At 37.4% G+C, this 25,206-nt stretch overlaps 1 protein-coding gene across 1 annotated transcript; it reads left to right on the top strand.

Moving 5' to 3' along the window:
• Positions 1 to 584: 584 nt before the first annotated feature.
• gmppaa (GDP-mannose pyrophosphorylase Aa) lies at positions 585 to 7,966 on the top strand. Its single transcript, XM_072397288.1, has 12 exons — positions 585 to 713; positions 1,247 to 1,344; positions 1,862 to 1,965; positions 2,110 to 2,302; positions 2,446 to 2,505; positions 2,591 to 2,721; positions 4,903 to 5,037; positions 5,262 to 5,359; positions 5,444 to 5,490; positions 5,672 to 5,764; positions 6,478 to 6,646; positions 7,412 to 7,966. Exons 1-12 carry the CDS (start codon positions 674 to 676, stop codon positions 7,510 to 7,512), a joined length of 1,269 nt encoding a protein of 422 aa, XP_072253389.1. The 5' UTR covers positions 585 to 673; the 3' UTR covers positions 7,513 to 7,966.
• The last annotated feature ends 17,240 nt before the right edge of the window (positions 7,967 to 25,206 follow it).

Here is a 25,206-nt window from a genome sequence, read left to right as displayed (position 1 = left end):
ATTTGGTTTATGGATCAATGTTGTTTAATATGTTCCTTGGTGGTGCGTTTTAATTTGTTTCTGATAGATCCTTTTAAATCCTTCTTTTTTTTAATCTCTTGAAAATGTCCACCTCCAAGGCAACAACAAAGCAAAAGAATAATCTGAGCTATTCTCACAAGGTGGCAATCCCTTTTTGCTGTCATCTCATGATGTGTTAATTACACAAAAAATTGTCCTCCCTGGACAGCCTAGAGGCCTGGAAGTTTTTAAAATGAAAAAAGCCACCAAATGCCATGAAATGAGATATTAGGGTTTTCATCTGTTTGGCTTCCATTAAAGTTAATACTGACAATACTTTTCATACTAGTAATCTCAAAAGTACTGCCAAATTACTTTTTTTTTATTGATAGCTTGAACTCAAAGAACAATTTATAACTCGATATTTTTCCTTCATAGTGCATTTAATTGCAATTTAGCGTCCGTGCTCTTGCTAAAAGCTAAAAAAACAACAACGTACAAACAAAAAACGATAGAACCTTTATTCCACTCCGCTCCCGAATGATCTTTCCTCCGTGTTTTTACGATAATCTCGTTGACGTCACGAGTAGGAAGTGGATGTGAAAATATAACACAGCTGCTGCAGGTGGTTATCTGGTGCCTCCTCTGTAATAAAAACAGGTTCTCAAACAAGATGTTGAAGGCGGTCATTTTAATTGGAGGCCCCCAGAAAGGTGAGAAATAATGTCACCGTCATTTTGTTTCTGTAGTCAGTTATGGGTTTGTTGTTAAAGCGAAGCTAGGCTGCTAATGCTAACAAACTGACTGAACTTGTTTATATGACTGACGTGGCGCAACGGTAATGCGAGGACACCTTACAAAGAATTAACAACACAGCTTTATCCAATGTTGAAAACGGATTGATAACAGCTCTGCATATGTACTGAACAGTTTTAGGAATACGTTGCACTTGATTTAGTATCTTATAATTTGAATAATGTAATGTTCTCCCGAACAACTAAATGGCACCTTTATTCATTATGCTTTGAGGGGAAATGCTGGAAGTTCTCCATATAGTGCTTTGAAAAAAAACAAAACATTTAGATGCCTTTTCTTTTTCTTTTTTTTTTAAAGACAGAGGTATTGTATACTGTAAAGACATCTCATATAATCTAGAAAAGGGTTCTGCTGGAACTAGTAGATACCTGAGAAGGGGTGATTCACATTGTAATCTGATTTGTGAATAATCTGCTGCATTGCTTTTCAGGCACGAGGTTCAGGCCATTGTCATTTGAAGTGCCCAAACCCTTGTTTCCAGTAGCTGGTGTTCCCATGCTTCAACACCACATTGAAGCGTGTGCCAAGGTGAGTTGTACTAATATGCAAAAGTAAAATGACAGTTTACACAAGTACAGCCTTGTTTTGTGATTTTAAAGAAAGCAATCCTCCTCATCATCAGAATGTATAGGGCTGCTCCTCAGAAAACAATCCACCTTCACAGTTTTTGGACCAGAAAAACAAACCGTCAAATGGTCAGCAACAACATACCTCTGCAGAGTGGTAGACTTAATTTTGCAGTGCTGCATAGTTTGTGTAATCATGGCAAAACACGAGTAAAACACTCTATGGTTATATACTAAGTATTCTCAATGTTAATGAAAAGCTCTAGATTTATCTATCTTAATTATTGCAAACTATTATTATGTTTTGTGGTCTCATGTTTTTCTGCAAATGCTTTTTGGCTTGGTTTCAAGTGTGATTTAATTAAGTCAGTTGTGGGCTGAAATGGTAAACAGCTTATCGTCTAAGTTGGTAATCTTTTTCCCCGTTGCAGACAGCAGCCTCTGATGAGATCAGTCTAATAAGTGACAACTTTTTACAGGTACCGAATCTGAAGGAGATTTTGCTCATCGGCTTTTATCAGCCAAACGAAGAACTGAACAGGTTCCTGTTAAATGCACAGCAGGAGTTCAAAATTTCCATCAGGTACTACAAATGAGTAACAATGGCTGTTTTTACTCCTTTGAAGTTAAGTGTCACCTGTGCCTGGAGAAGCACTTTCCCTGCTTCTCTGCACAAACTTTGCAGAATGACCTCAGGTATGCCACTCTTCTTGACTCTTCACTGCAGATATTTACAGGAGTATGCAGCCCTGGGTACTGGAGGGGGCATCTATCACTTCAGAGATCAGATTGTCTCTGGGAGTCCAGAGGCTTTCTTTGTCCTGAATGCAGACGTTTGTTCGGCATTTCCCCTCACTGAGATGCTCAGCTTCCAGAAAGAACACGGAGAACCCAACAGCTTTGTCATCCTTGGAACAACGGTGAGATTTAAGGAGCAGCCACTGTCAAGAGCTTGTGAAATGTCGTAAATGTTAAAGGTTTTGTTTAGTCCGTTAGAGTGATTAAAGCCGCTGTATTAGATCTTTGATATTTAAACATCATTCCACCTTTCCTTCCTTCTCAGGCGAACAGGAAGCAGTCCATGAATTATGGCTGTATTGTGGAAAACGAGGACACAAACGAGGCATTTAACAATTTTCTTGTCTCCATGCATAGTCGCTCATTACTATTGAACCTTAACATAATAGAAAGCTCCTCTCTTTGTGCAGGTCTTGCATTATGTGGAAAAGCCGAGCACGTTTGTGAGTGACATCATCAACTGCGGCATTTATCTCTTTAGCCCTGAGATCTTCCAGCACATCGGAACCGTCTTTCAGAAAAATCAACAGGACATGTTGCTGTAAGTTGTCTCACTCCCTCATTGGGGTCCATGACTGGGAATGCATGTGAATACCATTTGCTTATTTCTTTGGTTCCTTCATTTGTCTTTTTTCCTTCCCTTCTCCTCCATGCCATGTTTTCTGTTTCCTCATATAATCATCAGATATCCATATGATGGGTAAGTTGGTACATTTAGGCTGCACGGTGTGGTTGTAGAGCACTTGGCATATAATGTGCGCTGTAGCCATATTGTCCATGATGAAGGTGAGATGGCATAGGCTTCTGTGTGAATGTGTCCTGTCCTTTGTCCTCTTTGTATGCTCATTCTCACCAAATGCACCTCTTCTTTTTTCTTTTTTTTTTTCAGAATTAAGTTTCTGGCTAATTAGCTGGCTTGACTTTTTGAGCAATATGCATTTTCACTTTTTGTGTCTGAGTTAGAGGAGCAGATCTCCTATATGTGTTTGATTTAAAAAATGAAGCTACAGCCATGAAATTGATAGTGTTGCTTTACATCAAGACTGGAAATGGGCAGAACAACTAGCCTGGCTCTGTCCTAAGGGGACAAATTCCACACAAAAATGACTCATTTGATTAATCTGTTCGGACAATAAACAGCAGAAACGTCATTTATCTAACCAATGATGTTTTGGATAAACGATTAGAACTAAGAAACGGTCCAAAATTCATTCATTTCCCATTTTACACTTAAGCTATTGTGCAGTTTGTGAGATGCACTCAAGCTAGTGTCTGTTCAGTTTCCAGTCCTCTCCCAGTTAAGCTCGATGGCTGCCAGCTCATATTTAAGTGTGGTGATCTTCTCATACAGCTCTCTCCTTGGAAAATGTGTATATATTGTGCCTTGTTCTGTTGAATTTTACATTTGTCTGTTCTTATTGTTAAAGATAATCAGAACTTTAGCAACTTAACTGGATAGAATTTAGTTTGTCACACTTTGTACATTAGAAGCCAGTGAGAATTGTTAGTCCTGAAAATCACAACTGCTTGCTTTGCACATCCAGATGTTCTTTTGAATCTTAGAAAAAAATATGCATGTGCACAGTCCCAGCAGCCTCACACAGAAGCTAAAAACAGCACAGTGGATCGATATATGGATTTATTTTTTCAAAAGCTATCTCCGACACTTCTTATGTATTTTAACTCTTACCTTAGAGTAGCTGACCTCACAATTAGCACACCAAGGACACCTTAAATATGTTACAAAACGACAAACCACGCTATGCATAATTCACCTGCTAACATCAATAGCACTTAATTCCAGCTGGGTGCTGATTCAGCGAAACTCTGGAACCCATCAGAGATACTTGATAGAAATGAGAAGACTTTTACTGCAGTCTCTCAGGGACTACTTTGCCTCTAACCACATCCCCTCCTTTTTTGGTGAAACTTCGGTTATGGGTGCAAGCTTTTAAGATATTCTTTTCATCAATATTTAAAATGCTGTTTCATCTCTAGGCTCTTACAATACACCATGCCAGAGACCCTGATTAATATGGAACATGTATACTCTTCTACTTAAGTTTTGGATTAATACTAAGTAATCATCTTTGGTCTCAACCCTGCACTGACACCATCAAAGTCTGTATCTGCTTTTTAGCTCTCCTTTCTCAATCCAAATTCTGGATAGTAAGGCATCATTATTATTATTATTATTCTTACCGGGTTTTTTCTTTGTTTGTTTTGCACAACTGACTTGCAACTGAAGCTGCTCAGGGAAAAGTTTTTTTTTTTTTAATGAGTAATAAAAAAAAAAAGCAACACTAAGGTATTCACAAAGTTAACAAGGTCATGAAGAACAGCGATGTTGCATACAAATATGTATGTTTGGTTGAGATTACAGCTCAGGCTTGCAGGCGTTGTGAGGTTACATGATGGCAGAGGGACATCACCGACATGCTCATATTTAATCATGTGGTATGTCAGCCACATGGCTCATGGACCACAATGTTAAATGGAGACCAAATCTGTTTTTTTTTTTTGTTTTTTTTAAATGTTTGAAAAGAAAATTTAAAAAGAAGAAATGCAAACACCAACTTTGATCACCTCAGCTGCTACAGTGTGGACAATTAAGGCACTCAAACCTGTCACATTTTGTACAATATTTGAATTTGCTAGATCAGGTTTGCAGCATAGTTCACCGGCTGATTATTTATTTTTTTATTTAATTTTTTTCTTGCAGCGAGGAGCCAACCAATGGCTGGCACCGAGCAGAGGCCATCAGGTTGGAGCAGGATATTTTCACTGCCCTAGCAGGTCAGGGCAAACTCTATGTGTACAAAACCCTCAGCTTCTGGAGCCAGATTAAATCTGCAGGGTGAGTGAAATACTTTCTGCATTTGTCTGTCAACTAGAAGAAGAGGGGAGACATTTGATTAAATTCGTATTTGCCTAAATGCTTAATCCATTAAAGTCTGATGCACCGTGTGAGCGTAGCCTCACTTGTTGCATCCCAATTTAGACAAACTGTCAATCATTGCTTTGATTATAATGAATGTCCTTTATTGTGTGTTTTTGTTAATATTTGTTCTTTTTTTACAGGTCTGCAATTTATGCCAGTCGATTGTACCTCAATCAGTATCATACAACTCATCCTGAAAGACTGGCCACCAATAAGGAGGGAGGACCCAAAATAAGCGGTAGTTTATTAAACCTCTGCAGCTGTGCTCCTTTCTCATAGTGACACAAACAAGCGTGTTCATGCCCACTTTCCTCTTGTTTAGGTAATGTCTATATACATCCCACGGCCAACATTGATTCCACTGCTATGGTAAGAGCTCTTCCATGTTTTGGTCATACTAATAAAAGCAGTTGCGCCATTTGTTGATATCTTTACACAGTGTAACTGGTAGCTGTCGACCAGTTGTTCTAACACCTGAATGGAAGGTTCAAGTTTATTCGAAGTGTGTTAATTGTCATTTTGATGTGTTTATTTATTTTTTTCTCTGTAGTTGGGACCAAATGTCTCCATTGGCACGGGAGTTACTATTGGGGCTGGGGTCAGAGTTCGAGAATCCATCATTCTCCACGGTGCAACTCTACAGGTGAGGTTAACATTTACCTCATACAGGAAAAAAGTTCTCCCATCACTTACAGGACAGTGCAGTATGTGTAAATCTGTATGTGTTCTTTTCCATTACATGTTCTTGTCTGGTATTTTGATGTGTTGCCACACATTTGCTTACCACATTACCAAGCGAACTAATTTGAATCGTAGACCTCAAGATTTAGATCATGAATTACATCAGAGCAATCTTGGAGGAAATTCTGAGCTCCGCCCACAGTGAGTGAGCCTCACACTGATTCAGTAGAAGGTGATTTGATCTGCCGGTTCACTTTCAGTGGCACCTTTGCATTTCATTTGTAACATTATCAGTAGTTCAGCACTGAAATCACACATCTGTCTTACCAGAAACGCCTTTCTACCGCACACAGATGTCAGTTTAAATGATTTTGAAGCTGGTCTGATTTAATCCTTTTTCTCCAGTGAGAATGAGGACGGGGGTCATTTAAAATGAATTTATGCTTCTGATGATTTATTGGTTTTTATTGCATAAAGACTGCAAGGACATTTTCCTAGATGAGCTTACTTTAAAAAAAGCTCTTGCTGTTGTAAAGTGCAGTACGTATTCAGATGTTAGAACAGCATTTTATAGGGCAGACTGGATATCTGAAACAAATCATCGCACAATTATCTGATAATAAATTCTTTGCAGCCCTTTAACACAAGATATTTGTGATATTGTTTTTCTTTCAGGATCATTCCTGCGTTTTGAACAGCATTGTTGGCTGGGACAGTACCATTGGCAAGTGGGCCAGAGTAGAAGGTACTCCGAGTGACCCAAATCCAAATGATCCCTTTGCAAAGATTGACAGCGAGACACTTTTCAGAGAAGGAAAACTCACACCTTCTATTACTATTCTTGGTAAGCTCTGTTTGTGAAACGGTGTGCCTGTTTAAAACGTGTGCATGGACCCACGGTCACAGGTTCTATGAATTTCTTTGCATCATTATGAGGTCATGGAGGAATGTGACATAATCTTTGGGCTCTCAAATGATAGAATTTAATGTTCCATAAAATGGAAATGCCCACTCAGAATTTACCCAGTTTGGGGAAAAAAAGCTGCGTGTTTGTGTGAAGTAAATATCGTCTCGTGTGTGTGTGTGTGTGTGTGTGTGTGAGAGAGAGTGTGAGACTTTTTGTCAGAGACCATGCACCCAGCGCACAAATGTCAGGCTTGATTCATTGTGCGCATGCATTGCATACCTCTTTCTACAAGTATGTTTCAGTTGCAGCTGTAGTTTTTCACGTGTACACTGGCGTTAACTCAGTAAATTGGATCTGAACTGGCACTTCATCTATGTGTGTATGTGAGGTGTCACAGTACACTTGATGAGCTTGTGTTTTGGTTTAGTCAAGGATTTCCTTTAGACCAATGCTGGAATCGGTCTACCGCATGTATTCGCATAGTTACCTAATGTGTCTACGACTCAGAGTTTTCTCTTTGTAACATGTTTGTTGTTCTGATGCTTTTACAACTCTTTTTTTTTCGTTCTTAACAAACCATAAATATATATAATCCTGTATGTCATGAATGAGAGGGAGTGTTAAAACAGACATAAAGTCTTTGTCATTGGTACAGTTATACATTACAGCAACATATAATGCTGCTTTGTTTTCTCTCCTCAGGTTGTAATGTGACCATCCCATCTGAAGTGATCATACTAAACTCAATTGTACTTCCACACAAAGACCTGAACCGCAGCTTTAAAAACCAAATTATTCTCTAGTTTGTCTTCCAACTGTCACTGATGAAGGATGCTGCTGTCCAATCCCTGGCACTGCCTCAGAGTTACTGTATATAAGATGTCAAAAATGAATATATGGAACCTTCATTAAATTGTTTTGAATGACAAATTTTTATATATTTGTCCTCAGGCCTAGATTCAACATTGGGTGTCAACAACATTAGAGCATAGCTAATCATCCATGTTGGTTCACCTTGAAGTGCTGTTATGCCTGAGGTTTTTTTCCTCTCTCTTATCAACTTAACTCAACTGTAAAATGACAGCGGACACGAGTGTAATATATGTAGCTGGATCTAATGTTTATTAAAAAAAAGTTTCTATACAACTATGCTCTGCTTTTCAAGGTTATTCTCGGCAGTCTTGACTTGTTACTTAAACACGAGAGGAGTAATTGGAAAATAAAAAATCACTGGTTGACGACTGCAGTTAATTTTAACACACGATCATTTCTATGGAGCTCTGATTGAAAGCTTTTAGCAGCTTCATTGTTGGTCTCAAAAATTTAACACCATCAAAATAAATCAGCAGGGTTCAGATTTATACTGCAATCAAATAAAGTTGCCTTTAAAAAAAAAACGTGAACGTGCCCCCCACCTCCCCCCCAAGACGTACATGCTAAAATTGTGTTCTCGCAATCACTGGAGAAGCTGTTCCAATTTATTTAGACAGCAGATTAACATTTGCTTATTAAGCCCTCGAGCACTCATGATCACTTCAGTACTTTCGTCGAAATTATTGCCACAAGAGTGTCTCTTAAGAAGTGATGTAAATTGTTATAATAGAGCAGCTGCATAATGTGTTTTAATCATGTCTCTCAACATGTTAATGTTTGTCTTTATTGTGGGTTTATATGAGGCTTTAAATGTAACTGTGCTCTTCGGAGTAGATTCAGGTGCTTTGCTGGAGGCCCCCATTACAGTGTTTTTGTACCCTTGGTGGGATACTCGCCAGCAAGTCTAAGACTTATTGTCCTAAGATTAATTAGATCAAATAGGCCTTCCCCTACCATGACAATAATGACGTAGCATTTATGTATACGAGGACTGTTCACAGTGGGGCTACAACTTGCAGGTCAGTTTTTAGTCACCGAATAACATGTTGTTGAAAGATTATCCAGTTTTTTTTTCCTTCTGCTTCATAGAGAAATTAGTTACTGTTTAAATCTGAGCAGATTTGCTGAGGAGCAAAGTTCACAAATATACGGGGCAAAGTAAACGATGACGAGACAAGCCAATAAGGGTCGGATGGGTGGAAAGACATATCTGCAAATATGTTTAGGTAGATTGCTAAGTAATATCAACATGACTTCCAGGTTGTAGGTCCCTCAGAGGGATATTCTAACAAGATGAGCAGTGTTTCTTACTGTTTTATTTTAATTATTTTCTTAATTATTTTTCTAAAAAACAGACAAATGCCAAATTAGTCTTCACAACAGTATGAAAACGCATAACAAAAAGCTGCCCTTTCACAGTGTTTAAGTACACCCATTTGTATATCACTTAAGCACTTTTTACACTGGTGAAAAAAAACAAAAAAACATTAACATCTACCGTATAAATGTCAGCCATTTGAGTGCAGTGTGGAAGTTTTTAAAGCTGTATTCATTCCCCCTTCAAATGAAACTGCAGTGGCCGCCATGTATTTATCCGCTCTGGCCCTCGCTGGCATTGATGGGAACATAACCTCCAGGTGCACACTCATCTTCAATGAGAGTGCTGCGAGAGCAGGCACAGCCCTCTTATTTACAATGTTAACAGCTGTTTAATAAGTTATTGTTAAACACAATACAAGGATACCTATACATATTTTTGATTTTGTTGATGACCTTCAATTTACTTTCAGGTGTTTGCTATTAGTTATGTGAAGCTGGCAGTCTCATCCTAATATGGTGATGGATGGTTAAAGAGATCATGAAAAAAGAAGGTAAAGGTTGATCAGAAGTGATGTAAAATTAACATGTGAATTTATAATGCATTTGAAGTATAAATTGGAGACCCAATGAAAGAAGAGGACAGTGGCTTTTGCAAACCTTTAACCATCAAGAACCAGTTTGTCAGGCTCAAACTGGTTCTTGATGGGTAGGACCTAAATCAAACGAATAGAAAAAAAAAACAGAGAATTGTGTAGAAGAAAACTTCCGTAACACTAAGTATCCCCACATCCCTTGTTTGTGAAAAGACTCGCGATCTATCAAGAATGACCCTTGATCGCTGTATAACAAAAACTGCTGTAAGTTCGTCTGTGCCAGCTACCAGACCCCTGAGAAGAGGAAAAAAAACCGAATCTTTTTGTCTTGAAGTGGTTTAATTCTGATTGCTGTGTGTTTGGGAGATCATTAACCCTGCCACTCACCACTGGAATCCTAACAGCTGCCACAACTGACATTCTAGTGGTTGAGCAAACATTGGCTTTTCACTGGGCATGTCCTTGTATCGTGTGTAGTGTTTGATGACTGCGATGTCACCTGGAAGCACTGAAAGTAACAGAAAAAGAGAAGAGATTACTCAGTTTTAATGTCCACAAGGCAGGTGGCAGCTCTGTGTCAGTCCTGCTGTGTGCCACTAACCTCAGCAGTCCAGTCAAAAACTACATTTTGCTTAACTGTGGTCCAATTTAGCTCGCATGATACACTGTAATGGCCCCCTTTATGTTGTCGTTGCTTGCTTATCCCTGGGTGGCAGTGATGTTTCTGGATGTAACTCCAGTTCTGTGTTCGTTGTAGCCCCTGGAGCATGAGGGGTAAATACACAACTTGGAAAGGATTCAATCATCTTGCTTTAGCAGGTGTACCCCCATTTAAAATAATGTTAACACACACTAGTTTTTCTTGAGCAACTGTTCTATTGGACTGCATATGTTGTAGGTGCTCACCACCTTTATTTTCATTACATATTTCCATTTCAGCCATTTATAAAACAAATTCCACCCTGGGACAAATCACTGCTGTGATACAGAACGTGCCCAACAGTGGGAAGTCAGCAAAGCGCAACAAGTGAATGAAACATGACTAAAGTCTAAATGAATCCATTAGGCTTTGAAAAGTTTCCAGAATGTAGTTGTTTACAACAATAGCCTCCAGTGAGCTGTTAGGGATGAGGTGATCCGAGGGCAGTAAACAGAGACGCAGCAAGTAACCTACAGTGAGAAAAATAAATGAGGGCACAGAACTGATGCTGGTGAAATCCTCTCGTCATGCTTACATGAACTCTGTCAAAGTATGCACAGACATGCTAAGTAGCAAGCTCCCAAGTGAATACTTCTGAACACCCCTCACACATGTTTATGTTTGTCACAAAGGAATAACAATGGATGGGGAAAAGTAAATCATTTTAATCAACAATTTACTAATTTACATTTTTCACAGAACAGTGATGAATTAAAAAAAGAAAAAGAAATGACATTTACTGAATAAATTAATACGGATTCAATACTCTAAATTCCATCTATTTTGGCAGCTGATGCTCTCTATAAAGAGTTCTATGATGGGCTTTTTGTCAGAGCCCAGCTTTTTATTGTGTACTTATCGAGATCCGTTGAGCAGCCATTGATCTGCTGTCGGGTGACATCCAGTTATGTGGCCTCACCTCCAGCAACATTAAGGTCACGGTCATGTGGGTCCAGCTTGCTGCTCATATGCTTCAGATTTCTGGCCACTGAGCAATGTTCAGCCTTTTTTTTTATTGCCATTGACCCCTGGAAAACTTGAGCATAAGCCTTGACTGTCAAGGCTTTCAGAAGGCCTTTTGAAAATGCGACATTAATCATTCATTCACTGTGCTGTGTGACTGTATAAAATGAGCAGTATTTGTATTTTGAGACTAAAAGCTTCTTTGTAGTTAAGCTAAACATCCAAATTATTTCTGTTTTCAAATATCTTTCTGAGATAACTCTAAATACATAAAGCTTCCATTAAATTGCTGTGGAGTTTTAATGTGATGAGGTCCTCAGTGCTCTCAGTTCGCCAGTCATCCATGAATCGGTCATAGAAAACAATGCTTGGCTTTTCTGAGCACAAGCAAAACGCATCTCCTCCAGCAGCCCCACTTGTGATACTCTAATCTGAGATATGATGGAAAAAAGATAAGCAATGAGAGGTGATCAGAACTCTGTTATCAGTTTATTACACCTTCTTCCATCAAGAAAAATGTTTTGCAAACTAATCTCGTTCAGTATGGTAATCTTAGTAATAAGTAGTAATTTCCAGAGAAAAAAAATGGTGTTGGTGTGAAATGCTTTTCAAACTTACTGTATGCTAATTAAATGATCTGTTCTTTTTTAAATGATTTAGCCTCTTATAATAAGACTATGTCTGTAATTATAAACCTAATGACGAATCACGCTTGTACATATGATGTTTTAATTGTCAGTTTATAAAGGCATGAGATTCTTTATTTTCCACGTGACTCCTGTACAACAGTAAAACAGTGGTGCACTAAGGTATCAGTACATATATACTCTAAGATTAATTAAAGGGGCATTCCTCTCATTTTACTTGTCCCTCTGCTCACTATCAAAATGAAAGCAGGCAGAGCTAGAGGACACACGTGTCTTTTAAATGCACTCTAAAATCAGGCAAACTGAACTTTGGGAATTTGATTAAACTAACCCACTGCACATACTGTATTCCCATATGCCCAGACTAAGCCGTCATGAGGTTTGGCTAGTAACAAGTAAACAAGATTATATTATGTACATTAAGACATTGTAGTCCAAATTAGCCAGTGGAGACTTCATATATACTGTACATATATATATATATATATATATATATATATATATATATATATATATATATATATATAGTTAGAGTAAAAGACAAGAAAGCAGACTCAGCTGAATCAGCTGAATCTACTGCTGCCAAATCTACCAAAAGTCTGAGCCTGCCCTCATGGTAATGATACTCAAATAGCCCACTTTTACTTAAAGTTTACAGCTATAAAGTAGCAAACATGAAACAGGGATGCAGAACAGAAACAGGTCTACACAGTTGTTGTAAAGTAGAAAGCTATAATTTTGCCTCTAACCTCACAATGAATTGTTCTTATTATTTGATAGAATTATATTTATCTATTATTCTATTCATTATAAAGAGGAAATTAAAGAAAATCTGCTCTTGTGGAATTTGTTTGCTGTGAGTGTGTGTAGGAGCTCTTGCAGCAGAGGCATGACAGACTATAAGTGAAGGTCCAAGGATGTTTCCACCTTAGCAGGCAGGTGGAGCGTTTGCTGGTTTGGACAGTGAAAGGATGATGACTAACAAAAGCCTGCAGGAGTGACAAATGAGCTGTCAAATAGAACCTGACATCTTTCACAGCTCAAATTCATGCAGTGCGGAAAAATAACATTCAACTGTCATGCATCACCAGTGAATGCTAATGTTTTGCTAAACTGCACTCTGCAACATCAAAGCATGCCAGATCCCCATAGAGGTGTAAAGCAGGAGATTTTGTTCCTACTCAGCAGATGTGGTGTGCTGTTGGAATGTGAGGTTAGAGCTGTTGCTTGCTGACTTTATACTGATAAATGCAATGCAATCCAAAACCCCCCAAAATTAGAAGATATATTTTCACTTTTTTTACGATGTTTGAAATAGAATCTATTTTCCATTCTTGAACCTGACTATTAATACTGAAAAAGCTTGAGTTTGTTGAAAAATCACCACTTTTTTTTTTTATCCAGATAATGTATGACAGTACATTTTTGCACCATTGTGTAATCTCAAACTGCTCATTTCAACCTCTGCAGGGCATACTTATTGAGTCAATGTTTTGCAAAATGAAGACAAAGCTTATATATTTTTGCACACATTTGACTAATATTGCTGTGATTCATGCCTTCATGCCACTAGACACCAGCATTAAAAAAAAGTCTGTGTGCTGTCATTGAGACCGCACTTTTACAGTTAACCCTTTTCATTGGGCTTTAAATGTAGCATTAGTTACAGCTCTGGAGATGAATGCCAAGTGGCTGAATTTTAAAAATAAAAAGTAAAAGGTCTTTTACCTCCACTTGTTTTTCTCTATATATTTTGGCAAGTCTAATTCAGATTGGCTCAGCCAAGTCAGAATATCTACACTGAAAACAGTCTTAGTTCCACTTCTCAGTAGACTGAACTTCCATAAACTCTGCTGCTCTCTTTTTAGTCAAATACTTATTAATACAAGATTAAACCCAATGTCTGGAATGAAAAGAAGACAGCAAATGTGGAGCTCTTTAAGTGCTTGAGCTCTTACCTTTACTTCACACTACAGAATGCCATAACATAAGAGTACTGTATAGTTTTTTATCAAATATTGAATCACCCGCTACTTTTGAAAGGAAAGCTGGTGGTCAGAGAAATCTGGAATAGGAATAAAAAAACGTTCAAGCTAATGTCGAAAAGCCTATGTATAACAGGAAGTGCCAGGTCAAATCCAAAACAGCAGTTAGTTAAAGTTTTAGTCACAGGTTTTTCTCACACTCATGATTGACATAAATGGTATGACAATATTGGGCTCCCTAAATTTAGGCTTAATGATTTGTTGGAACTTTTCTTTTTCTGAGGTAGAGTCATTTACAACATATGTTTAATTTATGGTCGTTTAAATAATGGTGCTGAGAGGAATTTAGAGGAATGTAGGAAAGAAAATCTATTAGAGCCATTGATAACAAGGCCTAAGATTCTAAGTTTGCAATTAAAGAAACTGTTTGTGATTACAAGTCATTGGGAAGTTGTAGACACTTTTGCCAAAGTCTGGAAGAAGACCTAATCTGTCACCCTCAGCTGAGAGGAAGTTAGTTTGCATGCCAGGAGCGACCCAGGAACAATAAAAAATACAGGTTTGCCACAAACTGGAAGTGATGTAAAACTCACCAGGCTGTTGACAGTCAAACGGTCTGTAGTCTGTTAAGCTTTGAATTACCATAGACTGTAAGAGGTGGGGCATCCAACCCCTTAGAAGTCCAATGCAACAGTTATGTGGTGGTGGTAGTATGATGCTCTGGAACTGTTTTGCTGATGGTGGAAGTAGTAGGCCGCGGTAATTAGAAAAACAAATGAAGGATGACTACTTCAGAATTAGAGCAGTTGTTTTCCTTCAGTGTTCGAACATCTGTTTGTCAGTAACCTTTTTTAATTTAGCATTCAAATTACTGTCTGCAAGTGCTTCAGAAAACAGGTGGTATGGGCGGATGTGGACCGTTAGAAACAGTTTAACTCTCAGAAAACGGTGATCTAGTATCAGCTCAACGAAAATGAGGAAATTAGCGAACAAAGCTGTAAGAGTACAGCTGGTGTCTGGAAGTGTTTTGGATTTTATGCTGTAAATGATATAGTAACTTACAAAGATAAAGCTATTTTTCAACATTGTACAAAGCTGCTGTCTTTCCCTACAGCCACAGCAAATCTTAATACTCACCTGTTCAGTGTCATCTGACTACAGTTCAGCAATACTGTTTGGACAAAAGGGTTTCAGGGTCTTCATTGGCTGTATACATTCAATTGATGAAACAATGGCATCACTCATTGTTTTGTGGACTTGGCATAAAATGAATCCTGTTTACTTGAAACCATAGTTAAGACCATTATCCTAATACATCAACTTAAAAGTAAGCCCTTTTTCTTATAGACTTTTCCATTTATCTATTTCTATGTTTTTTTGCAACCACATTTGTTGCCCTCTGCTCACTATAAGAAAGAAAGCAAGCAGAGCAAGAGGACACATTTGTCTTTTAAACACAGTCAGGAGAACTGAACAGAACTACTCCCGTATTGATTTATCGTGTGTTTTGGCTAACAGACAAACATAAGAATATATCATGTGCATTAAGACTTTGTCCAAATTAGCCAGTGGAGACTTCAGATATATATATATATAAAAAGATAGCAGATATCAGCTATATCTACTGCTGCTAGGAAGCCAACAGAGTACTAAATTCTGAACCTGCCCTCATGTTAATTATACTCAAGAAGCCCAATTGTACTTAAAGTCTACAGCTATAAAGTAGCAAATAATGAACAGGAATACAGAATAGAAATTGGTCTGTTCTTTAATTGTACAGTGTAAAGCAATAGTTTTGCTTCTACCATGTTTCACCTGACTAAATTGTAGAAAAGCATTATGTGCATTTTGCTATACTTCTGATTTCTCTTCATATTGCTGTCTACTTTTTATGATAGAATGTAAATGTAATGCTCTACTCAAACAGCATCCATAATGGGATTTGAGGGCACAGAGCACGACTGCAAACCACACAAATTTCCAGGTTTGCTATTTGAAAATCACCAGATCCACAATTACTACTTCTCATTGGCCTTTATGTTGTGTGGCAGAGAGATCAATCCATAGAAGGAGTGAACAAACATGTGGGTATACTTATGGGTACAGATGTTTATGGGTAACCACTGAGAGTTTCTGGAGAGAGGGGCCAAGCAGCCATGCAGCCAAGTGAAGCCTCCCCAATATGTTTGGCTGGAAAGCTTCTTGATTTATGCAGTTAGGTAGATGGACCAAATGTATCCTCCTGCAATATTTATTAGACATGCACACCATCACTCTGCTTTCTGAATGCACTAGTGGTGGGTGGACAGAACACTATGCATAACATAGTATAATGCAAGGCTGTCACATACTAATGGAGAACGGCAGTGTGATTATTTGCATCATTTCCATAAGATCATAATTCTGCACATTCTGTACATCTAAGATTAAAGCATCTGAGAAATACCCTGACCTAAGGGGGTGGGGTATTTGCTTCTGCTGCGCTGGCAGTAGCTGCCAGACAGCTCCTGCATTAAAACAGTCTTATGTATATTGATGTCTTGTCAAAGTATAGTTATGTTCACAAACACATCAGCATCCTTTGCTCTGAGTGAGCTGGATACTCAGCTAGATTGGAGCACACATTGTGAAGTCAGAACATCTGTGCAGTGTTTGATGTGCTCTTTTTTTCCCCCTCATGTTCAAAACGGATTCACAACAAACCCCAAAATCCAGTATTTCAAAATGCATGTTCCAAATGTAGGAGCATTCAAAGATTTTAAGAGGGAACGAGATTCATGAGACATTTTAACAGTTTCACAGTAGTTATATTAAAGTGTGACTGAGGCAAAAGGCAGTTCAATCACAGATAAGAAAATTTACTTCTTTTATTGACATGAATGGCATCCAAAAACTGGGACTCCTGTTCAATATCACTCCTGACAAGAGATGAATGGGAAAGGTTCATTTCTGTGTCCCCAGTAGAGGGCACTGTGGGTATTCACTGAAGCCTGCCATGTCTTGTGTGTCTGTGTGTGTGACCACCCCAGTGATTACAGTGTTGAGAAAAGCTGTGCAGTATTTGTTTGACTTTGTGACACTCGGTAAATAAGCAGCAGGGTAGCATTTGGGGATATTTTGCACTTCTAATGTTGCCTCTACCGCTGTAAGGTCAGCAAAACACACACGACTATTTACAGCACATTTTTTATTGATGCTTTAAACCTTTGCTGAGGATCAGAAAGTTGGAATCCATACATGCGTAAGCCTAAAAGCAGATCCTTAACTTTGTGAAATATTCATGGGTAGAATACAAAGAGTCTTATATCTGACAATATGCAGTGATTTGCAGGAATAGATACCAACATTGATATAGTCCATGTGTGTGTTGAATGAATAACATAATTTTACCCACTGTGATGTAAATGAGAATTGATACATCAGAGAAGAAGAGCGTTTTAAAATCTTATAGTTGAGTCTCCACAACCAATTTCCTCACAGTCTTTATAATGGTATCTGAATAGGAAATAGAGTCAGTGGTATTAGTGAATGCTCTGGATCCTTTGTGTGCAGAAAGACCTGTTTTATCTTTCATTTTACACACCTCTTTTTTTACTTATACCATCTCCTGCTACTTCCATGACAGTACATGTATCCAGGCATGCTGGTTTTTAATTACTGGTGTCTCCCCAGTCTTCTCTTTTTTTTCTATTTTTATAATCCTGCCTCAATTATAGAAATATATTTGCTCTGTAATGACTTGTCATGCTGAAGCTTGTTGATTTTGGGGGAAAAAAGTGCCACGGTGCTGGGTACAGCTGTGCACATTCTGTTATGCTCCTGGCTTTACAGAACATTGTTTATAAAACACTCAAAATTATCAGCAAGCAGTAATAAGACTGTGGATTTACTGAGCGTATTCATTCAAATGAATAGGAGTTTATCTGTGTAAGACATTATTTGTGGCAAAACTGACATTGCTGTTAATTGTCCTCTTCACTGCAATTATTGTCAGTCTTGAGAGAAAAATACTTGCTTTCACAAGTTAGATTACTCTGCATGTGACAAGGGACTGAGGACAAACTGGATATCAGACAATTGGCAGGAGAAAGGCACATCAAGTTGGCAGTATTATTTTGCATCACATTGCTGAGATCAACCTGAAGTTGTTTTTCTATCAAGTCAAACCCACGCTCATTCCTTAAATTGGTAGCAAAATAAACGATTTACTGTTTATATTCATAAAAATATTTAGTGTATGAGTGAGGATTTTCTGGGTTTAGAGCATCTGATTAAATCACCTAATTTTCTCACTTAATCACCATATGCAAATGTTTGATTGTCTCAGTTCTTTAGCAAAGAAATTACCAAGGAGCAGTGTTGGAAGGCTTCAAAGTACTCCAGTGGCATAGAGTTTTATTTATTTAATAACTTTTTTCTGAACTTGAGTGCCCACTGCTAGAGGCCAAATCATAGTTTACGCTTAGTGATGATCGCATGGAGAGCTGTAAGCATAATGAAGTCAGTTCTCTCCACCCAAGTCTGCAAGGGTTCACATGGTGAGCAGACTGTGAATGTGACAGAAAATTGATGTTGGCATTTGTTTCGTGAGCCTTTTAACTGGTTGAAGAAACAGTTATTTTTTATTTCTTTCATGTAACAACACAAAGGGACTGAGAGGACAGCATCATCTTAACTAGTGCCCAATGTACTTTGTTGAACAGAAAAGGTTGCACAGGTAAATGTGGGCTAATGATGCACACTTAGATTGAATTTAGCTGAAGTCAGAAAGTGGGTGACTACAATCTGAGTAAATGTCAGCATGTCCCTGCCTGGTTACTTACCCATACCATTTGCCCATATAAGAGTCCTGCTGTCTGTTCTCTGATCATGTACAGCCTGCTGTCACCAGGCCTGTTGGACAGTGACCCAATGATAACATTACAGTTCTGCAGCTTTTGTCTTCCCATCTGCAAACATAACCAAGCTGCTCTTCCCGGCAGGAACCTATGCAATACCCAGTAATCTACCATTGGAAGTTAGGTGACCATCCACCACTGTAAGAAGTGTTTCTGCCTTGTAAAGACTCACTTATCACATATTTAAAATGTCTGTGAAAATAAGCCCTTTGTTTGTTATGCTGCTTTCGATGTAATTTTACATCTTTGCCTTTTTAGAACTACAGGAGGGGAGACGTACAGTACAAACGCACATGTGATTAAAATCAAGACATCGCCAGCTGATGCGTTTCTCAGAAGATTGGTTCTTCAGGTGAGAAATCCAGTTTAAGTAAATACTTCCATATATGATGTGTGTCTGATTAAAAAAAAACTTTCATACTATAGATATTTTATTGTTTAGTACAGTTAATTACATTGACAATCAATCAGACTCACTTGCCTCAGAATTTTCAAATATGCTAAATTGTATGAATTTTATCCAACATGTAACTCAACCTACTCATAACAAAGGTCATATTTTAGATTTAATCATAACTCATGGTCTCAATGCCAGTATCTCTTCAGTTGTGGATGTAGGTATCTCTGATCATTCTTGTATCTTTTTTTATGTCAATGGTTTTAATCAGGAAAATATTGCAGAAGGAATAGTGAGGAAGCGCTATCTTACTCCTGAAGTAACTGCAAATTTTATTAATCTTTTACACGATACCCCATCCAGCATTTTACCTGCTTCCTGCGATTTAAAAGTAAACTTAAATCAATCCTTGATACGGTTGCCCCACTAAACATTAAAAAGATTAAATCAAATCCAACACCTCCCTGGAAAGATCAAATAATTAAACAACTAAAGAGGAAATGCCGTATAGCAGATCGGAAATGGAGAAAGACTAACTTAACCATTCATTATCAAATTTTCCGTGAACAACTAATCACCTGTAACAAGGCAATCAAACATGCAAGGCAGTCCTACTTTTCAGTTCTGATCAATAACAACAGCATCAACCCTAAAATGATGTTTTCAACCATCGACCGTCTTGTTAATCCTATTTTTCATCATTTAAATAATTTTTCGTCCATTGAGAGGTGTGGGGAATTTGCAGTACATTTCAGAGACAAAATCAACAATATCATATCAGATCTCGTTCAGCACCAGTCAGTCCAGAACCTGGTCTCAGAGCATGTGTCTGTATGTGAGGAAACACTAGAAAGTTTTGTCCACAACTAAAACCATCAACCTGCTTTTTAGATCCCATTCCAACCCCCTTTTTTAAATCAGTTTATGCCTCTCTGGATGGACATTTATTGACCATCGTAAAACTATTATCTTCAGATGGGTGTTTTTCCTTCACCTTTTAAGGCCGCGTTGGTAAAGCCCCTTCTGAAGCGAAATGGCTTGGATGTTTTAGACGCCAATAGTTACAGACCAATATCCAATTTGCCTTTTTTAAGTAAGATTTTAGAGAAACTTGTTTTTAATCAGCTGAATGATTTTATTATCTCCAAAAATATCCATGAGAAATTCCAGTCTGGTTTTAGAGCTAAACATAATACAGAGACTGCACCTGTTAAGGTTGTGAATGACCTTAGACATACCCTCGACATGAGAAAACTTGCAGTCCTTGTTCTATTAGACTTAAGTGCAGCTTTTGATATTTCTGACCATGGAATACTTTTAAATCATCTCCACAGCCTATTTGGTATATCTGGTACTGTTTTTAATTGGTTTCAATCATATCTCACCAACAGAGAGTTTTTTGTTTTAATGAATGTTCATCTATGAGCTATAAACTGAATTGTGGTGTCCCCCAAGGCTCAATTTTAGACCCACTTATTTTTAACCTCTACATACTGCCACTTGGTGATGTCATCAGGAGACATGGCATAAATTTCCACAGTTATGCGGATGATAAACAGCTTTATGTTGTCGTGTCTCGTGATAACACAGGGCCAATAGATGCCCTTTTTAATTGTATTCAGGATATTAAGTATCACAAAACGTTTTACAGCTCAACCAGGACAAAACGGAGATACTGGTTATTGGTCCTGAAGCACTAAGGGAAAAACTGAATTTTAAACTGGAAACACTAGCACTAAAACCATCAGATAAGGTTAAGAATCTAGGTGTGGTCTTCGATTCAGACCTATCCTTTGAACACCACATTAGACAAATCACCAAGAACGGTTTTTATCATCTTAAAGACATTGCCAAAGTGCATTCATTTTTATCTAAAGCCAACACAGAGACATTGATTCATGCTTTTATTACCTGTAGGATTGACTACTGCAATGCTCTTCTTTCTGGTCTTCCAAAAAAGACTATTGCACCACTACAGCTACTTCAAAACTCAGCTGCACCAGTACTGACCAGATGGTACTGACCAGAAAGAGAGCGCACGTTACACCGGTTTTAAAGTCTCTGCACTGGTTACCTGTGTGCTTCAGGATTGATTTTAAAACTCTTTTACTGGTTTTTAAAGCTCTTAATGGTCTTAGTCCTTCTGATTTTTCAGATTTGCTTTTAACTTATGAGCCATCCAGAATTCTCCGGTCTTCAGATAGAGATCTTTTATTAATTCCTAAAGTTAGATCAAAAACTCATGGTGAATCAGCTTTTCATTATTATGATGCCCGCCTGTGGAACAGCCTTCCTGAAGACCTGAGAGCAGCTGCAAGTGTGGACACTTTTAAAAGCAAACTTAAGACCCACCTTTTTAGCCTGGCTTTTGATTAATTTATTAATAATTTTATTATATTTTATCCTTTTAGTCATATGTTTTAATTTTCTGTCTGTTTGTGTATTTAGCGTATTTACTGTAGAATTTTAGTTGTTGATGTCTTTATGATTGTGCAAATTTTTTATTCTAAATTTTTATTTTTGAATTGATCTTTTTTTGTTTTATTAACATCTTTTAGTTTTTGTTTTTATTTATTTTTAGTCTGCTATTTATTTATTTGTGTTACTTATTTTTAGTTCCATTCCTTTATCTGGTTTTACACAGTCTGTGTCAGTGTGTGTGTGCGTGTTTGTGTGTGTATGTATATATATATATATATACATGCATGTGTGTATGTGTATGTCTGTGCATATGTATACTTGTACATATATATGTTGGTGTATAATATGGCCTTGGGTTTCATTGCTTTGTTTTATTTGCTTTTATCTTGTAAAACACTTTGTGCTACATTTTTCTTGTATGAAAAGTGCTATATAAATAAAGTCTGATTGATTGATTGATTGACTGTAATAGAAAATTGAAAATCAAAATACTTAAAGTAAGTTTAGGCTTTACGTAGTCAGACAACAGCTGCTATATGGTAGTCTACCAACTATGTAGGTTGTTCTATTGCTTGCAATACACAATATGACTGATTGACTGACTGATTAGAAAATTTATAGTTGATTTGCTTCCAAATAATTAGTGGCAAGAGACAATTATTGACCCATAACCTATCACATCATGCACCGTGAGGCTGTGACGCCTGAGTTTTATAAGGTTTAGCGTGCTTGGAGATGGATGTCACTGACCATTCCAGGTGGGACTGTTGAGTTTTTCTTACACCTCACAGTTCTGTCTGCGAGGTATTGAGGTATAATTATTTGTATGGGGGGATCAAAGTCATAAAACCAAATCAATAAATATGTGTTATGTAGAGCCAGCCCGATGGATCACACCTCTCTAAACACTGAGGCTAATATCACTCATCTGACTGCATGATAAAGCATGGCGTGCTATTTGAAAACACTTACTTATACAGAGCGAAGCTGCAGCTTTTTGGTCAGCAATGGTGGCATAATGGAAGCATCGTAGGGGCCAAATAGAGCAATATTGATGTGAAAAAAGTTTGAGATAAGCAACAGACCTTTATTGACTCTTTGTTAACTCAGCTAAAGCGAAAAAAAATCAAGATTTCATGGAGCTGATTATTGATACGTTGTTACAGTAGTACTTAAACTTATGAAAATTACCTCCACTTTTCAACAGGTTTAAATGTATAGATTGATTTTTTTCGGCTGTTTCCATTTACCACTGCTATGTTTTACATTATCACAATGAGTTTGGCATGATAATGAACTTTTATGGCTATATTATATTGTTTTGAAAAAACTTTATCTCTATGAAGACTTTGACATTGTACTTCATTTGATGTACTGTCAAATGTAACTTAATCTATCGAAAAATTATAAATATTGTAAATGCATTGTGGCTCTTTCTGTCACTTTAATAGGCATGTCCAAATTGTGTTGATATGGCCAGTGTCTGAATGACTGAATGCTGCTGATTTTAATATATCAATGAAGCTTTTTATGGGCTTGGCAGAATCATTGCTCATGATTTTGCTAATCAGCAAGAGCTGTCATTTGTATTTTTTGCACTCTCACATTAGCACTCTCAAACTCCATAATAATTTTTAAATGTCTCCTTAAGGAGCTATATTAAGTGCCACAAGTGGCTCAGTAAAAAGTATAAACACACCTTGTCATTTAAGGCTAAGTCTATGACTGTGGCGCTTCTACCTTTGGTGACTGTTCAAACGTGTTTACAGTGTTTTTTTTTTAAATAAAAGAATAGTTGATACTGACACATGGACTTTTTCAAAGTACTAGTTTTGAAATATATATTTATTACAATGAAGGGATCTCTGTCTATATGTGTGTGATGTTAAAACTCTTCTGTTTGATGTTGATCTCATAGATAAAGTAACAAGTCCACATAACTTGTAATAATGTAATTTAATGTGATTCTGGCCTATCCACCTGAGGTTAAATGGCTCATGTAGTACAAATCCCTCGGCATTTAGTGAAAGATATCAGTATTGATGACAAATATTAACAATTATTGGTTGCTGGACAGTCAAAATACAGTGGATCCTGAAGTAAATCTTGAACTAAGTTAGCCTTTAAGAATGGATTGGGAATGCCATGAGTCACACAAAACTGCAGTCATACTCATGTCTTTATTTCAAATTATCTTGAACACTGACAAACATACACTCTGCAAAGGATGGGATTTCATATCGTAATAGTAGTATAGTAATACTCCATTGTTTTAATGGTAATTTAGGTGAGTATCTGTGTTTTGAATTTGTTTGCTGCACTATTATGAAGGTACTGTCTTATAAGCAAAGGAGGTGAAAGTATGACACTCCAGAATCCTCTGGGAGTCATTACTGGCACCGCTGATGCAGGAAATGGATTCAGTGTGGAAAATAATACCCTTGAATAATTAATTAGATGAGTTTTAAATCAACAGCAAACACATTGACTGTACAAAGGGGAGCAGCTAGAATTCCAAGAATGCAGTTGAATGCTTGTGAAACTTAAAGATAATCAAGAAACAGAGGTTTTGTAGTTAAACTTAATTATACCTTTCTAAAGTTGATAATTCATGTCTGAGCTACATTTGTATTGATGTGAAGTATGTAGTCCTTTAACACAATAAAAATTTTGGGAAATGCATTTAGATGTTCACCATAGGTAACCCCTCTTTGACAGAGTCACAAAATGACACCAGGTTGTAATCATACAGTCCTTTCTTTTTTGAGGACTAAAATAAATAAGTCTGTGTTGAGAATATATTCTAAGCTTGTATTTCCGTTGAAAAAAAATGTACCTACAGCAATCCAAATGTAACTTTCTCCTGCCAATCTAATGTTGACTTTTCCCTACAGTAAAGCATCATTTCTGTACTGTTTCCTTACTGTTTGTTGTCACCACTCCTGTGTGCAGCTGAACTCCCCCAAAAAGCTGTTCCCATTCCTATTCATACATTTTTCTGTTTCTGTTGTCAAAAGGGTCTGAAATTCAGCCCAAAAATGGCTAATCAAGACCACACATTAACCTGCAGCTACTTTCAAGGCATTTCCTTGCTGCTCTGCGCTGATAGATGCAGAACTGTCTGACAGAAACAACACCTGTAAAGTTGACATTCTTTGATTTCAGCTTTATTTACATGTGCTGTGATCCATCAGAGAAAAATCCAGAAGTAGCCTTTTTTTTTTTCTTACATGACTTACAGCTTCCTTCTGAGTAACCAACTATTGGTCAACATGTTATTTTTTAACCCACTATCTATGTTTAATTTACAGTTTACCCAAATAACGACAATACATCGAGACACACGATCAGTCTTGATTGGTAACAATGCAGAGATTAAATTAGACTGCCACAGACTTTCAAGGTCAAGCATAGCTGATGAGTGCCCTTTGAGGGTCTCTGTGTTTTTACATTTACATTCTGTTCATTAGTTGTGTTTCTATGGAAGAATGGCCATTTTCAAGAATATGTCATCTTTGCAAAGCCTGATTCCAGTGATTATGGAAGGGGAAAGTCCAGTGGGGTTGGTGAGTGAATGAGGAAAAGCACTCGAGTCTTTTGTAACCATTCCTTTGTAAGATGTCTGATTAGTATTGAAGTAGTAGTGAATACAAGTATGCATATAAATTACAAAAGATAATAGTGTCTTGTGAGGTATATT

The sequence above is a fragment of the Leuresthes tenuis genome, unplaced genomic scaffold (genome assembly GCF_036924035.1).
Source record: "Leuresthes tenuis unplaced genomic scaffold, fLeuTen1.0.hap1 SCAF_12, whole genome shotgun sequence".
NCBI lineage: Eukaryota > Metazoa > Chordata > Actinopteri > Atheriniformes > Atherinopsidae > Leuresthes > Leuresthes tenuis.
Note: the sequence above shows the minus strand (reverse complement) of the source record. Positions and strands in the feature narration are given on the sequence as shown.

What these genes read in the sequence shown, in the direction of transcription:
- gmppaa (XM_072397288.1), top strand. Translation starts at nt 674, where the DNA reads ATGTTGAAGGCGGTCATTTTAATTGGAGGCCCCCAGAAAG. An exon ending in TTGTCATCCTTGGAACAACG is followed by an intron (nt 2,303 to 2,445) that starts GTGAGATTTAAG and finishes CTTCCTTCTCAG; the next exon opens with GCGAACAGGAAGCAGTCCAT. An exon ending in ACCTTCTATTACTATTCTTG is followed by an intron (nt 6,647 to 7,411) that starts GTAAGCTCTGTT and finishes TTCTCTCCTCAG; the next exon opens with GTTGTAATGTGACCATCCCA.